This window comes from Xenopus tropicalis, chromosome 6, assembly GCF_000004195.4.
Source record: "Xenopus tropicalis strain Nigerian chromosome 6, UCB_Xtro_10.0, whole genome shotgun sequence".
Taxonomy (NCBI): domain Eukaryota; kingdom Metazoa; phylum Chordata; class Amphibia; order Anura; family Pipidae; genus Xenopus; species Xenopus tropicalis.
In genome coordinates this window covers 42,893,576-42,911,761 of record NC_030682.2, presented here as the reverse complement: position 1 = coordinate 42,911,761, position 18,186 = coordinate 42,893,576, and the positions used below count along the sequence as shown (strand labels likewise).

Below are 18,186 nucleotides of genomic sequence, written 5' to 3'. Positions count from 1 at the left end.
TGTTTATACTAATATAAAAAAGTGCCAATGCTTCTTTTCCAAATTTATAAATCAATTCAAGTATTACATTTTAAGTTTAAAAAAAAACTTGCATCTCATTTGGCACAATCTGCTAAAGGAATTAAAGTGGCTAACTGCCAAATCAAAATGATGTGTGGCTGAATTGGCACACATTGTTTATTAGTGGGTTATTAGTTGCATTTTACAAAGTCATCTGTGAACTGCATTTGGCTAATGATACCTATCCAAGCCCCTACAGCAAATTTCTATAAAGATTTATCGAAAAAGAAAGTAATGTGTGCCAGGTGACTTATATATTGATATTAGTGATGTGCGGGTCAGAGAAAACTCAACCTGATCCTGACCCTAACCTGCAAAATCTCCAACACACACCCGACCCTAACCCACACAATGTTGCCATTCCAGGACCCGCACCCAATGTGTGGGTCCTATTGAAAGACTGCTTTGCTTTTAGTAACTTCTAGTAACTTTTTAAAACAATGCTTACATACTTGGCCATAGTATTTGCATGGAAAGCCAACCTTTTATCAGAGACACACAAAGAACCAAAGCCTGCAAATGTTATTTTATAATAGACTGCAAGGAAGGAAGTTGAACACAGCTGGCATTGGATACTGATGTCCAAGAAGAAATTAAAAAATGAATGTTTTTCATTAAAGGAATTTGACTTACTCTTTTGCTGTTCTCATCTTCTTGAGCACTTCTAAATTCATGCTCCAAAGAACAGTCAATGTCATTGAAGAGGCCCACTTCCTCACAGTTTTTTAAGAAACGAGTTGGAGTTGGTGTTTGGTCTGTGAATAGAAAAGTTGACTTTAAATTTATTTTACTACTAGATAGAATTATAATATTTGTCCAGCATGGCCTTGCTAGGATAGATGATACACTGATGAAATTATTATCTTGGTCATATAGTCAGCAACTTTTAATAGGCAATACATGTTTCTATTAAAATATGTCAGAATAATAAAACGCATTATGTTTGCCCAGGAGCAATAACCCAAAGCAACCAATAAAATGTTTGCTTTTAAACAGGTGACCAGTTATTTCTACCTGCTGATTGGTTGCTATGGGATACTACACCTGGGCAAACTTTATATTTAAAGCTTTTTATTATATAACCCCATTAGAAATTACAGCCAAAACTCCCCAGGCTGTGGACCTTCAAGGCACATGAACAAAATAGATTTTTGCATGTGCATTACTAAATATCTAAAATTATTTACAAGCAAATTATTTTACTGAAACTATTACTTATAATCCACTATTCTCTGGTTTTAAACTGATCCACTCTAGCTACTGCTGCTGTTTCTATTCTGTCTCTATAAAGTACTTCTCTGGGTTCTCATTTCAAGTTTAATATAGTTCAGACTTAAAATCAACCCCCACCTGCCACAACAGCAGCGTCGGACTGAGCCGCCGAGACATTGGGAAAAAACCCTGTGGTGGCGGCCCAGACCCAAACCCCCCAGGGCAGTCCCACGATCCGGCAGTCTGCCTCCCCCGACGCGTCACAGGTGAGTTTCATTTGGATGTGCTCAGGGGAGGGGGTCGGAGGGTGTTGGGGGCTCCTGCGGGGGTGAAGGCGGGGGGCCTTTGGGGGGTGCAGGGTCCCCTGAGGCAGAAGCCCTGATGCACCCTGCACCCCCTAGTCTGACCCTGCACAACAGTGTAGCTCAGTCCACATATATCTGCCCTATATAGCTCCAACACTCTGCATTTTGACTAAATTTCCCAATCCCTTCTAACATTTCCTTCCTTTCTACTAGCGCCTCTCTCTGCCATCTCACCTTGTCTGCAAGTTTTCAAGCACTTCTGGAAGATCCACTTCCCCATGATTCTAATACAATCTGTGTTTCCAAATAAAGCATTATACAATAAAGACCTCCCTCCTGCAATCATGTTCCTCTATCTTTTTTATTCTGTGGCCCTTTTTTATATTACATTGTATTACTAAATACAATTATAGAGTTTTACATTTACTAGTTGGTGGTCTATAAACAAATAGGGCAATATAATTTACAGCCAGTAGCCTGATATTGCCCCAGATAACCACACTGATGACCCCACGACTCCTTTGTCATATCCATTGGCTGAGCATTCCATTGAGATACAAGCCCTTCAAGCATTTGAACAGAACTGGGAGTACTTAATTATAGCTTATAGCTGGTTCATATAATTTAAACAGTGTTAATAGAAAAACATCTTATCTGTAAAATACATTTGCATATTGAGTAGAGAAATCTGTAACTGAAAATTGTACACATTGCCATCCACTGTCCTAGATATATTTAATAATATATCTAACCATTTTGCCTTCTTACAGTTAGCACAGTAGAGTATATGACCAGCAAAACATTGGGCTGCTAATGCTATTTTTTGTACATTGTTTTATTAACAATATTATTAATTATATTTGAGTGCCACCATATTTGGTCATTAAGCTAAAATATCTTAATTGATCATTGAAATTAAAGTTATACTAACTACTTTTCAAAAAATGACTCTACTTTGGTCACTGTCTCTCCTTGCAATGTCCTGCTCATGTGAATGTAGCACTGAACAAACAACTGCTACATTTACTAACCGAAACACAGCTCTGTAACTGAAATAAAAAAAATAAAAATATATATATATTTATTTATTTAACTGTTAAGGTTTGAAGACAAAAAAGAAAATTAGGTTTGCAAACATTAGTAAGCAGACCTCTGTGATATAATATGATGAAATACAGCTATGGGATCCACAATCCCGAAACCCATTATCCAGAAAATTTTGGATTACGGGAAGGCCATCTCCAATAGACTCCATTATGAAATTAAAGTTATACTAACTACTTTTCAAAAAATGACTCTACTTTGGTCACTGTCTCTCCTTGCAATGTCCTGCTCATGTGAATGTAGCACTGAACAAACAACTGCTACATTTACTAACCAAAACACAGCTCTGTAACTGAAATAAAAAAAATAAAAATATATATATTTATTTATTTAACTGTTAAGGTTTGAAGACAAAAAAGAAAATTAGGTTTGCAAACATTAGTAAGCAGACCTCTGTGATATAATATGATGAAATACAGCTATGGGATCCACAATCCCGAAACCCATTATCCAGAAAGTTTTGGATTACGGGAAGGCCATCTCCCATAGACTCCATTATAAGCAAATAATTCTAATTTTAAAAATGATTTCCTTTTCTCAGTAATAATAAAACAGCACTTTGTACTTAGATATTATGGATCCTTACTGCAGGCCACACAATCCTATTTGCTTTATTTAAAGTTCAGAGTTTCATACATTCTCTGTATGGGTTTACATGCAATATTGTGATACAGATAGGGTGGATTTATTTAAAGTTCATCTAAGATCTCAAACCTTCATGGAATCAGTCCAGCTGGATGATATATCCTGACAAAACTGTGGCAGGCTAACCACCTCCATCAGTGCATATATTAGGCCAATGGGCAGATCAGAATTAGATGATTGCTTACTAGTCTCCCACGAATTGCAGACAGAACAAATCAAGCAAGAGAATTCAAACCTAGGGAACTGCAATACAATTTGCACCTCCTTCAAATAGGTGCAAGATTTTAAATTATTCCCTTTCTCTTTATTTGCACCTACGGATCTGTGCTAGACCTAAAATTAATTACTTTATTATTTAAAAACAATGAGATACACCACAAATGAACAGATATCTGTATTCTCATATATCTGAATCTGAAAAAAAAACTATACTATAGTTATCATAATAACCAAAGACTATAAAGGACATTGCACAATTATTGTCTTAAATAATAATGTAATCATTTGTTTTTATTTGAAATGAGTTAAGCAGTCAGTTAATGGGAAGTTGTCACCCAGAATTAAAAAGCTCTGTAATAAAAGTCTTATTACATTAAACATAAAACTCTAATTCTGCTCACCTGCTCACCCAACCATTTGACTTGTATGCCTATACCATGGCCATTACTCAATTCTATATGAGAAGAAACAGAAGAAATGGAGGAAAGGATAGATAATATGTAAAATTAAGTAATTAAGAGACTAAAGAAAGTGAGTGAACAGAGAAGGGGAGAGTGGGCCTAAGGTCTAAGGTTTTGTGATGGGCCCTTGGCACCCCCGTCTGACACTGGCTGTCAATCATATATTGCCTATCCTGCCTCTATGCCTCAGGCACAGCAATCACTTTCACTTACATTTCTGCACTTCTTAGCTGTCTCTTCTCTTTTTACACCCCCCCCCCCCCCAACTGGCTATAATTTTGTAGCTTGTGCATTGGAATATGTATCATGTTCTCCTTCTGGTGCATACACATGATTTTGGGATGTTGTAAAGTTTGCTTTGATAACAGCTTCCACAAAATGGCTGCCGTCGGATTGTGGATTCAAAAAGAAGAAAATAAACAATATTTAAATAATTTATATAGTGTAATAAACTTTGTTTTGCCCAACTAACACAATAAAACAGTATTTGTAATTATTTTTTAGGGTGACAGGTGCCCTTTAAAGGTGTAACAAGTCATTTAGTGGTGGCACAAACCAGTAAACCATTGCCCTTCATTAAAATAAAAAACAGTGGACATTATAATTCAGCATTAATATCCACTACTTATTAGGGCCTCATCTAGAAAATTATTATTATTATGAGCCAAAGAAGGGTTTAGAAAATTAACTTAAGAGAATGGATGGCTGGTCATCAGTAAGCGATATATAATTACCGTATATACTCGAGTATAAGCCGAGATTTTCAGTACCAATAATGTGTTGAAAAAGGGCCCCTCGACTTATACTCGAGTATATACGGTAGTTTGGTAGTTTACGTTCTGGCCTCCTGGACACATCACCCCCCCCGCGGACGTTCATTCGCTATGGAAGAGGCGCGCAACATCCCCCCGTTACCCAGTGGATCGGAAGGTATCCATGGTTACGCGACGCCTAAACTTACGGTGCACATGAAGTCCTGCATGTCAGGGAGCCGGAAGCGGAGGAGCTGGCTGCCAAGCATCGCGCTGGAAGCACCTTAGACAAGCGATGTCTAGGACTTCCATTTAGTTAGTATTGCCACCTTTACTGGTGCTTTCATTATTTGTATTAAATGTTAATTAGCCCTTATGTTAGGCTTCAGTTCTGTGTTTGGAGCTAAACTATATTCTTCCTACTGTTTGATTCAAAGCAGGGTTGGAAAAAGGTTTTTTTTATGGATGATAACTTGGTAGAATCCCTTAAAAAAGCCAATACATAATCAATATATCTATATCCCATAGAAACATGATAACTTGACTGGTTGAACTGTGACAAGATTTTCCTATACAAGTGCTGCTGGGGAGCAAATATTAATAATTTATATAGCACTGCCATATTCCCTCCGGTGCTCTACAGACATTATACATCATTTATTACATTTTGTTTCACTTTCAGGCTACAGTTATGGAGCTGGAGTTTCTAGATAAACATAAACTTGTGATTCTACATCACTCACCCCAAAAAGTATACAGAACTATATAAGAATTAAATAACAAATTTACACATCAAAATTTCAATATGTATGTAAAATTAAATGAGATATTAACCTGTACAACCTTGCATGTGGTTATCTTATGTTGGATGTGCCTCATTTTCCAGCCCTTACCTTGTGTTTATTAATATGGTAGTCATGTAAGCACTTGTGAGTGTCCTTTTATTAAATAATTTGATTATTGAAACTTAGCAGTAGCGGCTGCATTTCCCACCCTAGGCTTATACTCGAGTCAATAAGTTTTTCCAGTTTTCTTAGGTAAAATTAGGTACCTCGGCTTATACTCGGATCGGCTTATACTCGAGTATATACGGTAGGTATCAACTCTTCATTAAAAACATAATATGCACATTGAAAACACTTTCTGTCAGCATACTCACAACAGATCTTTATATTAAATATAAGGAGTCGATTTAAAGAAAAAGCTAAATGCATTTCTAGAAAATGAGAAAATCTAGCATAAATAGGAGAAAAGTTTTTTTAGGAAAACTGGAGGAGGCTTGGGGATTTTACTTCCTTCAGATTTAGTTAAGTTGATGGTCTCTAAACAATTATGTTGGGAAAGGGATAAAGCTATTGGATGTAATCATTTTCAGCCTTAATAATGTTACATTTACCAAAGCTATGAAATGTATTTACAGAAATGTGTGCTCAATGTTTCAAATTTAATTTCCTACCTGATAACATATTGTCATTTTTTATGGAAGCAAACTTCAAGGTCATTTCATGCTTGTGTCTGTGAATCATAAGGTGATCCTCTGACTGAAAATGCTGCAAAGCAAAGAAAACAAAGAAAAAGGAAAATGTAATGAATATATGCCATCATGATTTCTGTGTAGAACAAATAATAGGTGTTGAATGATATAAAGGTATGGGATCTATTTTCTGTAATGCAGAGGACCTGGGAATTTTCTGCATAAGGGGTCTTTCCATAATTTGGTCCACCAAACTTTACAGCTACTTAAAAGATTAATACATTAAACAGACCTGACAGGAATGTTTTGAATTGGTATGGATATATGCAGCATAGATAGGGTCAAGTATAAGGTAATGTTCATTATTACAGAGAACTCATTAATATTATTTGTAATTAAATTCTGTAGTTTTAATAAAGAGAATCCTTCAGATCCAACGAGAAGAGCCTATTAGTTAGATTCTTTAAAAGAACTCATGAGGGCACAGGCATGTCCGCAAGTTTAGAAAGTAAAATGCAATTGGCATGTTTTTTCCTAGAATGCAAATGTTTTTCCAGAATTTCAGCCTCATTGCAGAACAAGGGGCAATGCAATCGGCACAATTGTGCAGCACCAATTGTGTCAAATTTAGCAAAGTTAAATGTACCAAAATCTGCCTGCATAATGATTTCTAGAGCTACCGCCTAGTCACAAGATGGGGCAGGGCTGGACTGGCAATCTGTGTGGTCTGACACATGCCAGAGGGGCTGCTGTAAGATGCCACAGACTGGCATTATTTGTTGACCTAGTGGGGGTTTGTTTGGGCCTCAGTATACTGGAAATGCAAGAGCCTATTTGGGATCTGGGTCTGGATCTGGGTGATGGTAACTTCATGGTTCTCCTGTGTTAACAGCAGCGCTCACTTCAGAATTGAAAGCAGGAAGGACTAAGCGGCATGAGCGCTATTATACGGAAGGACAAGGAGTGAGTACCTTTCTGAACAAATTACTCAAGTTGCAGGGACCACATGAACCCACATGAGGCAAATATCATTTGAGGAAAAAATCTTATAATGCCTTTTGTCCTTAGTTATTGCAAAATATATATTTTCTTCTGATCATTGTGTATACATCTATGTATGTATATAATTTTTGTGAAATTATGTTAAAATATGAATTCTTTCATTATGGAATGAAATAATGATATATTCTTTATCATTCATTATACATCATTCATTATACAGTAGTAATTTTTAATATCATCTTTCCCTCAATGAGGATTCTGTGTATCTTCAAAAGGATTATTGAAACTGTAAAGTGATTATTTCAGAGCACATAGCTTCTTGGGAGTCTGAGAAACCCTAAACACCATTAAGAGTACAAAAGCTCTTTCACAAAAAGAAAAATAAATCCTGTTCCTCCTCCTGCATTAACTTCTTCTTCAATAATTATCACACAGACCATTTCCTAAAATCATTTTTAGCTCCCAATACATTTTAGCTCTGCAACAGCATATACACTGCCCTACCTTGCTAGAGAAGCTCCTTTGCATTATTCTACATCTGTTCTTCATAGAAAACACTGTACTATGCTGTGAATATCTACCAAATACAGTGCCCGGACATCCTCTAAAATGGGCAAGAGGAGGACTGGGGAGGGCTCCAATCCTATTGGTTGACATGAAAGGTATAGAAAAATTGTATAGCAGATCCACAAAAAATGTTGCCACTGGGAAACTGGCAAATTTTGCTACAAAACTGTACCTAGCTCCAGACATAATTCCAACACCCCCAAATGCATAGTGTAGGGAGGATCCACAAGTCAATGACAATTAATGAAGGAAATAATGGAAAGTCATTAATTAAAAAAATAGAAGGCCTTAATGGAAAAACATTCACAATGTAAACAATAACAGAATCAACAAGAATAATCTTGGCATATTTCTTCTGAAATTTAGCATTTAGTTGTATGCATGGTGTTTTTTTGTTGTTGCAGACAGTAGGTGCAGCAGTGATGTGCAGAGTTATGCACAAAGCCTGACAGATAGGAAATATAGCACTATATACAGTAAATATAGGATAACAATACATTCTAAATATATTTAGTTTCATATAATCACTTAGCAAACAAATCCAGAATATATACCTTAGTCAGGAATAATATATAGTAATGAGTACATTTACATTTTCTTGATTTGCAGGTTGTACTGATAATTTAGAAATAGATGCAAACAAAAAGCTCTGTTTTAAAATAATGATCTTCATAACAGGATGAGCAACTTGACACAATCATCACATCCTGTAATTTTGTAAGCAGTCGTACTAAGAAATAAGCTTTTTTTAGCAGTGATACAAAGAAATATGCAAATATCATTAACTAGAACTTGAGTTGAATCAAGTTTTTACATTAGTTTGTCAGTTTACACAATGTTAGAAAGAATCTTTATTTCTAAATGAGACTTTTAAAATAGTAGCTCCTCCAAACACAAAACTAAATAACCAAGCCAAGGTATGGTAATATGAATGTCCTTCTGCAGAACTCACCTGCGAGCAGCCTGGTGCATTGCATACAAAGGACCTGTCCTGCTCCAAATTCATCTCTTGTTCCTCATAAATCTGTAACAAAATATAGTGAAAAATAATTATAAATAACATCTATTTATGCACAAATCTTACTCTACAGAATTTGCCAATTAAATGTATTGTTCCAAATGCCTGCTTATTTAATGGCTTTGATGAGAGGATATATGGGCTAAGCATATTAAGGAATGTCTCAGCCTACCTAACACATATTATTATAGTAAGTGTATCCAAGCTAAATCATATTATCCTAGAAAGAACAGCCAATTTAAAACATATTAGCCTGATGAGAAAAGCCTGGGAGGTATTATTTTAGTAAGAATAGCTGAAAATACACTAACTAAACCTTATATACTAGTGTGAATAGAATGTTATACCCTTAGGAATAACTAACATAGAACATATTTACTTAAGCAGAAAGTAACAGTAATGAATGATACTTTTCTAGGTAATAAAGACAAACTAGAACCTAAACCAGAGACCTCTTTTACAGCTCAAGAGAGGTGTAAATTTGCACCTGGGTGGTGTCTCATTAGAACAAAGTCAATGATTGGCTATGATTGGTAGTGACTGGTTACTAATGGCTTACTACAGCACTAGCATTATCAAATAACCTGCAACTGTTCAATAACTGGCTACAAAGCATTTTTGTAAACCACAATGTAGGGTCCCAGCCCTTCAAACTTAAAGCAATAGGCTATCCAAAGTTTTAAGGACCTTTTATTTATATTACTGTAAAACAATGAGACACTTAATATCCAGCATCAAGACTCGTTATCCGCACAAGTCCAACAAGGGACATCAGAATTTTGCATATATATTTCTTCAAGGCATTTGCATTGCTGCATATCTTTTAAAGTGCACTTGGACCATTTCTATTCTTCTTGTGGAGAGGGCCCCCAATTGATATTGAAAAGTTGCTTACAATTATGTTTTCTTTTATTAGGCAAAAAAATATTTTGGGGTTGACATGTCCTTTAAATGTTGTTAATGAAAACTGTCATGTATTTAAGAAGAATTTGACTGTTATCCCTGTTCCCTTAAATTTGTACACAATCAAAAGAGACAGTCAGGACTGTAAGGAATAATTCTGCGTGTTGGAAAAAGAATTTCTATACATAATATTAAAAACTGTGCCACAAAGGAAAGCCAGAACCACACCCATAGCAACACCACATTCCACTCTGTCCCAGGCCACTCAGTTCTACATTTGTATATTATAATATTTATTAATAAAAGTTATTACAACTTAGCCAAACCCTGAACAAGTGCTGATTTAGGAGTCTATCCCTCTCTTTTATTTATATATATGGTACAGTGAAGCCTCAGTTTTACACCTCCTGAATTAAGAAGTTATCCTGCTTTTTATACTTCTTTTGTGGTCTAATACAATATGTTATGTATAATGCATTTTCCTGATTTTACATTATTACACATTTTTTCTGGCCCCCTGAAAAAATGTAAATGGGTGGGGGTCTACTTCATCCCCTTTTTTCCAACAAGCTTTAACCCTATGATGGTAGCATAGTGCAAATCATTTAATTCTACATTTCTACCCAAGTTGTTCTTGAGCTGGATTACACAGTGCCAAGAGTTTTGGTGTGAATAACTTGTATCCCTACTAAACTAAATTCAAGTTTAACTTGAAATTCTCTCTTGTGTCAGCCTTTACTTTTTTTCTTGCTTAAATGCATGTTTACTTTAAAAATATATAATGGAATAGACCTTTAGGCTGCCAAAGAAGGAAAAATGAATGGAAAAAACCATATGTGCAATATTAAGATTAGATAAGACTATGTCCGCCTCCAAAAAGATTCCCAGCTTGTGTTTTGCTTTTTTCTTTTGGATGTTCTGTTGAATTCCTCTTAAAAGCACTTGAGGACTTCCTAGCAAACAGTACAAAGATAATTCAGTTAGATTAGGAGCCACCAAAAGGGCAGATATCAAGAGACCTTCAAAATTACCAAAGTCAACAATCATTAAAGCTTGTCTGAACACTAACTATCCACAAGAAGAAATGCAACAAGTAATACTGGCTAAAATATTGTCATATTGTAAGAAATGTTGGTTCCTCTTTTATTAAAATAATAACAGTAACCCTCACTTTGTCCAACAGTGTAATGCGAATTATAGCGCTAGCTATCCTGTGAGAAATCCTGGAACATTCTCTTTAGGCTTTAGGTGCCATTAGCATGTAACTGGTGAATCTTCATGTTTCCATAAAGCTCCAGCTTTTAGGTAAATTAAGCAATTAAAATCACAACACACTTGGGATCATGTAGAATAATCTTGGGTATTTCTAAAAGTTTTTTTGCCATTTTTGGTTGAGATTGTTGGGGCTTGTTTGATGAGAGTTATAATGGTGGAGAGTTATCAAACATGGGTAATTAAGGAGGTATTAACTATACCTTGGGAAGGAGATATGGGATGTTGAGTCTTTCTTTTACAAAAATCTCCTTAAAATGTTCACGAGATTAAATGTCCACATACTGAATGACAGGCAGGCCATGTGCTCAGTATTGTAAACAGCCCATATTTTGTATGTAGTAGGTTTGAAGCGTTGATCCTTGACAGACATCTTGGCCATTAGATTCACAAGATGGCTGTTATAAGTGTATACTTAAGAAAATTGGCAACATACAGCGCAGAGGTGAATTTACCCCTAAAATGTTACCTTACCAATTGCTGTATTCAAGGATTAAAGTCTTTTTAAAGAGGGACATATCACTTTACAAAACAAAAAACTGAAGCAGTGGTAATGCCGTTTCTTATTACAGAATCTGTTGTTCACTACAGATCCTTAGAAAATACACCAGTCTGTGACAAATTAGACATCAAACTGCCTTGTTTTTATTGCTGTGATATTAGCCTCTCTCTCCCATAATGGCATTTCCTTTCCATCATTTCTATCCTTACAAAGCCTTGCAACTATGTTTGTTTTCAAAAATTCCAAATGGTAAACTCATTTGAATTCCACCAGTGGAGGAATGCCAACTTTTTATGTGCAGCGACCGATTACAGGCTTATTAACCATTCAAAGATTACATCACAGAGCATAATTGTTGAGTGATTACATCAACACTGAAGGATTCCAAGCTTTCAAACTCCTGGAATTCAAGGGAAAACTATTTGTCATCGTGTATAACATTCAAAGATAAAAAAAAAAAGCTGCATTCAAATGACAATTATTTTCATTTGTTCTTAGAACAAAAGAAAAGAAATCTAAACGTTCAAGTGCTGTTCGTATCACCTAGTAAGAAATGAAGTTTATGGGATTAAAGATAATTTTTACAGCCCTTAATTCATAGACCATGAGATCTTTTGGCAGCTTCCAATTGCTAGTAGTTTTTGGTCAGTATTTCACCTAGAGCTAAAAGCTTTGAAATAGCAGTATGAATTGTTGCCAAGGTATCAGCTGAGTCATGCACATACTTTATAAAAAAAGAGATAAAAATAGCCTATGAGGCGTAAGAAATGATTAAAGGAGAAAAGCAAAAATATACATATATTTGATTAAAATTGCCAAAACATATACCACATGCAGATTTTCTTCACCTTCAATACCCTGTTTTTGTACTTAGAGGAAGCATCTTTAAAGGAAGAGTAACACCAAAAAGTGAAAGTGTTTAAAAGTAAATTCACTATAATGTACTGTTGCCCTGCACTGCTGTGTGTTTGCTTTTAAAAAAACTCAATTGTTTATATAAACAAAAGTGCTGGGTAGTCATGAAGGCAGCCATTCAAGCTGGAAAAAGAGAAAAACCACAGGTTACATAGGAGATTATAGATATGCTCTGTAGAGTTCAATGGCAATCTACACAGCTTATCAGTTACCTGTACAGGTATTGTTGCCATCCTTACAGGTTTCACAACTACCAAGAGTTACAGTAGAAAGGCAGCTAAATACACACAGACATGTAAGTAAATGCTAAATATTTTGTTTTTCAAACTTCACATTTATCAGTATAATGTCCTTTTAATATGATCAGTTCAATGTTTCAATCACTCTCACCCCCAAATGTAAAAAAAGGCATCAAGTTTGCCCAAACCGTTACTGTAAAATTTTTGCTTTAAAACAGGTGACCGTAAATGCTACCTGCTGATTGGTTGCTATGGGCTACTGCACCTGGGCAAACTTGGTGCCTTTTATTATATAACCCTACTGAATTGCTAACTATTCCTAATATTAGTCTTTCATGGTGAAAACAAAAGTAAGGAAAAGGAATAAAAAAGAATGGAAACTGATATTCCACAGATCGTGAAAAAGTAAATAAGTGGTCGCGCACATCATTCACTTTAAGTGCTATAAAATATTTGCTTAAAGAGTCTTGCACACTTTCTGGATTCTATTATGACTACAGCCTCCACAAACATCCAGTGCCAGAGTGCTGGTAACATTGACTCTACAGTATTACTGTTGTTCTCTATAGTGATGAATTTTACAGTTCAGGGATTTTATTGCCTTTACATCAACCCTCACTGGGCAGGGTGATGGAATAAAATAAAACCTGCTTAAAATGAGTTGCTAAAGATCTAACTGAAACCTTTAAAAAAGCATTAGGTGTTGGTATATTTATAAAGCTTGAGCATGAAAGAAAACCATGGTCACCTTCTCTCTGTCCAGTATACCTGGTAGGGTAAGGTACTTTCTATGCCCCTGGCAGATTCTTTATTATGTGAAAAACATCAATCTTTTGTTTTCTTCAATCTATGTCCTTACTTTTCCTCACTAAGGGGCATTTTTCAAGATGTAAATTGATTTATATCACTATCTTCGATTTCAAAGAGATCTGATATTTCCCCATGATAAGCACACTCAACATAAAGAGGAATAAAATCTATAAATCTAGAGGTAGACAACTATAGAATATATAATTAGATTGTAAGCTCTACGGGGCAGGGACCTCCTTCCTACTGTGTCTCATACCACATGGCACTTATTCCCTGTGTATTTATATATATTTATTGTATTTATTTGTTTTAACACTTGTCCTCCCTGTGTGTAATTTTGTATTTTGTAAGATAGTACAGCGCTGCGTACCCTTGTGGCACTTTATAAATAAAGTTATAAATACATACATACATAGAATGTCTTCATAGATGGTCATAATTTGGGGTGCCATGGAGGAAACTACATAAGTGTCCCTATATAAATGGATATAGGGAAATATAAAAAGTTATACCCTTAAATATCAAGAAAATATACTTTTTAGCAACAATATTTTCTCTTTAATAATTATATCAGGGGCCAGACAAAGGTCAGCTGCAAATAATACTGATACTTGGGTAGAAACCACCAAAAGCATTGCAAACTCTTATGTAGATTTAATCTATACAGAAGTAAAATTAACTAAATACTCGTTGAATAGTATCATTAAACAATAAAACAGATGTGGAAATGTTAGTTAGCAGTGATCTGGTGATCCATATCTGCATTTTCTGGAGATTAAACTTGTCTTGGAATGCCCAAAGATATTTATAATGTATACCCAAATCCAATTGATCTGTGGGTTTTAAAGCCTATCACAAATGCTTATTTTGACTACGCATGCAAGAGCAAGTCAATAAAAAAACCATAACTTTGTCTGCTGAAGTGATTTTTGGAGCTGCCAAAAGGGATGCCAAAGCACGTCTATTTACGATTAGATCACATTAGGAATGGGGTAAAGTAGAGGTGATGAAGGGTAAATCTGTGCTTTCGGCCAACAAAACCAGTGTCAGATGCATTTCTGACATTTAAGCCAAATTTCAAAGTCCGGGGGAAATCCAACTTGAAATCCGAGTAAAGCTTCAGTCACTCATTACCTATGATATCATTCTGGGCATCAGCCGTATGTGAATATCACTTCATTTGCAGCAGAGCTGATACTCTACCTAACCAGACTGCGGCAATTTTGAGGGGCATAGGAGCAAACTCTTTTAAAACAGTGGAGACAAATATATTGTGCAAAGTGTTCTTTTTCTCATGGTTTTTTCTCTTATGCCTCCAGGGCATATTGCTTTCAGTCACTACCTTTGCTTTCTCCCTAGCCTTATACCATATGATAGTTGTTTCAAAAAAAAAAAAAAAAAAAATATATATATACAGGTCCTTTTCAAAAAATTAGCATATTGTGATAAAGTTCATTATTTTCTGTAATGTACTGATAAACATTAGACTTTCATATATTTTAGATTCATTACACACAACTGAAGTAGTTCAAGCCTTTTCTTGTTTTAATATTGATGATTGTGGCATACAGCTCATGAAAACCCAAAATTCCTATCTCAAAAAATTAGCATATCATGAAAAGGTTCTCTAAACGAGCTATTAACCTAATCATCTGAATCAACAAATTAACTCTAAAAACCTGCAAAAGATTCCTGAGGCTTTTAAAAACTCCCAGCCTGGTTCATTACTCAAAACCGCAATCATGGGTAAGACTGCCGACCTGACTGCTGTCCAGAAGGCCATCATTGACACCCTCAAGCAAGAGGGTAAGACACAGAAAGAAATTTCTGAACAAATAGGCTGTTCCCAGAGTGCTGTATCAAGGCACCTCAGTGGGAAGTCTGTGGGAAGGAAAAAGTGTGGCAGAAAACGCTGCACAATGAGAAGAGGTGACTGGGCCCTGAGGAAGATTGTGGAGAAGGACCGATTCCTGACCTTGGGGGACCTGCGGAAGCAGTGGACTGAGTCTGGAGTAGAAACATTCAGAGCCACCGTGTACAGGCGCGTGCAGGAAATGGGCTACAGGTGCTGCATTCCCCAGGTCAAGCCACTTTTGAACCAGAAACAGCGGCAGAAGCGCCTGACCTGGGCTACAGAGAAGTAGCACTGGACTGTTGCTCAGTGGTCCAAAGTATGTCATTCGGAAATCAAGGTGCCAGAGTCTGGAGGAAGACTGGGGAGAGGGAAATGCCAAAATGCCTGAAGTCCAGTGTCAAGTACCCACAGTCAGTGATGGTCTGGGGTGCCATGTCAGCTGCTGGTGTTGGTCCACTGTGTTTTATCAAGGGCAGGGTCAATGCAGCTAGCTATCAGGAGATTTTGGAGCACTTCATGCTTCCATCTGCTGAAAAGCTTTATGGAGATGAAGATTTCATTTTTCAGCATGACCTGGCACCTGCTCACAGTGCCAAAACCACTGGTAAATGGTTTACTGACCATGGTATTACTGTGCTCAATTGGCCTGCCAACTCTCCTGACCTGAACCCCATAGAGAATCTGTGGGATATTGTGAAGAGGAAGTTGAGAGACACAAGACCCAACACTCTGGATGAGCTTAAGGCCGCTATTGAAGCATCCTGGGCCTCCATAACACCTGAGCAGTGCCACAGGCTGATTGCCTCCATGCCACGCCACATTGAAGCAGTCATTTCTGCAAAAGGATTCCCGACCAAGTATTGAGTGCATAACTGAACATAATTATTTGAAGGTTGACTTTTTTTGTATTAAAAACACTTTTCTTTTATTGGGCGGATGAAATATGCTAATTTTTTGAGATAGGAATTTTGGGTTTTCATGAGCTGTATGCCACAATCATCAATATTAAAACAAGAAAAGGCTTGAACTACTTCAGTTGTGTGTAATGAATCTAAAATATATGAAAGTCTAATGTTTATCAGTACATTACAGAAAATAATGAACTTTATCACAATATGCTAATTTTTTGAAAAGGACCTGTATATATATATACATATGAACATATAAAAGCAATAACAAAAAAAGCACAGTAATGGTAAAAATATATTTATAACAACCGTAATAATTACAACTGTACAAATAAATGTTGCTGTTAATCAATATATATATTTAACACCTTCATTCTGATTACACTCAAATCTATTTGTCTACTACTCCTGACCTCTATTCTTCTGTACATTCCCAAGTCACCCTGCCTTTGTGCTATCTCAGTGCCAACAGTGCCAACTATAACTAAACCTCTCTAAAACTAAATGTATTATATTTCCACACAGGCCATTACCTAGCAATTATTTTAGACCTCCATCTTTCTTTTACACCCCACATTCCAACCCTTGAAAAAACCCTGTTACTTTCATCAGTGTTATATTGCCTGTTTACTACCCTATCTTAGCAACAACTAAAACACTTATTCAGTCTCTTATTGTTTTCTAATTTAACTACTATAACGTACTACTTGTAGGTGCTACCAATATATCATATTTCATAACTTTAGTCTGTTCTAAGGGCTCTGGTACACGGGGAGATTAGTCGTCCGCGACAAAACTCCCTGTTCACGGGCGACTAATCTCCCCGAGTTGCCTTCACCTGCCATCCCACCGGCGAAAATGTAAGTCGCCAGTGGGATGGCACACGCGGCGGCGCGATTTTGCGCAAATCTACGAATTTGCCTCGCAAGGCTTTTTCGGCGATTTGCGCGAAATCGCGCCATCGCGTGTGCCACCCCACCGGCGACTTTCATTTTCGCCGGTGGGATGGCAGGAGAAGGCAACTCGGGGAGATTAGTCGCTCGCGAACAGGGAGTTTTGTCGCGGGCGACTAATCTCCCCGAGTTGCCTTCACCCTAAATGCTAGCACCACACTTATCCATCTATCTCATGATTCGATATCAGCCCTATGCAAATCCTTTCACAAGCTCACAATTTTCTTGCAACTGAAATTTAAAGTACTGTAGCCCCCCTCCCTGTATCTCAGTTCTGATCACAAAATACACTTCATCACACAGCCTTCAATCTACTTCTGAACTTTGCCTCTCTTCTCCTTCTATCATTTCAAATCTTAAGACCTATTTATTTAAATTAGAATATTCAGTGTACGCAACTGACCACAAGTTAACTCATCATAAAGAATTAGCAATTGTTTTAATGCCCTTGTGTCTTAACTGCAAAAGTTTGCTCGCCAACTCATTTGATGTTGCTCCATGGGGCTTTAAAATAGGTGCCTATTTTTGAATTTCAGGCTTGGAGGCAAGTTTTTGAGGTATAAAGTCCATGTGCACTACCAAACAAGACCACCTGCAGACTGCCAGTCCACATGGTGCAACCAAATAGCCAATTAAAGCCCTTATTTGTCACTCCATATGAGCTTTTTTCATGCTTTTGTTGCTCCTCAACTCTTTTTACATTGGAATGTGGCCCACTGGTAAAAAAAAAACAAAAAAAAAAACAGGTTGGAAGGTTGTTGCAAATAATATTTAATAAAAAATCCTATGCCTGTAATAATGTATTTAAACAGTAGGCCATGATTAACCATCTGAGCAAATGTAAAATTTACTTCTCCAAAATGCACCCCTGTAACCAAAAGGGGTTAAATCCTCCTCAAATAGCCTGTTCAATATTTTTGTTTAGTGTTACATATTCCAAATGATAAATTATTAATAAAAAGGAAAATTGCACATTGTATTATCTGAGAAGGCATCTCGTATTTCATATC

General features: G+C 36.4%; 1 protein-coding gene across 3 annotated transcripts in view; it reads right to left on the bottom strand.

The window, feature by feature from the left end:
* creb5 (cAMP responsive element binding protein 5) overlaps window positions 1-18,186 on the bottom strand; it is a 278,427-nt gene that overhangs the window by 219,064 nt on the left and 41,177 nt on the right. For all 3 annotated transcript variants that reach the window (XM_031904176.1, XM_004915393.4, XM_002933391.5), the window contains exons 2-4: window positions 8,754-8,825; window positions 6,215-6,308; window positions 694-815 (exon numbers count right to left, since the gene is read on the bottom strand). In XM_031904176.1, coding sequence (XP_031760036.1) covers window positions 694-815; window positions 6,215-6,308; window positions 8,754-8,807 — 270 coding nt within the window. In that variant the 5' untranslated portion in view covers window positions 8,808-8,825. The remainder of the gene's footprint in view (window positions 1-693; window positions 816-6,214; window positions 6,309-8,753; window positions 8,826-18,186) is intronic.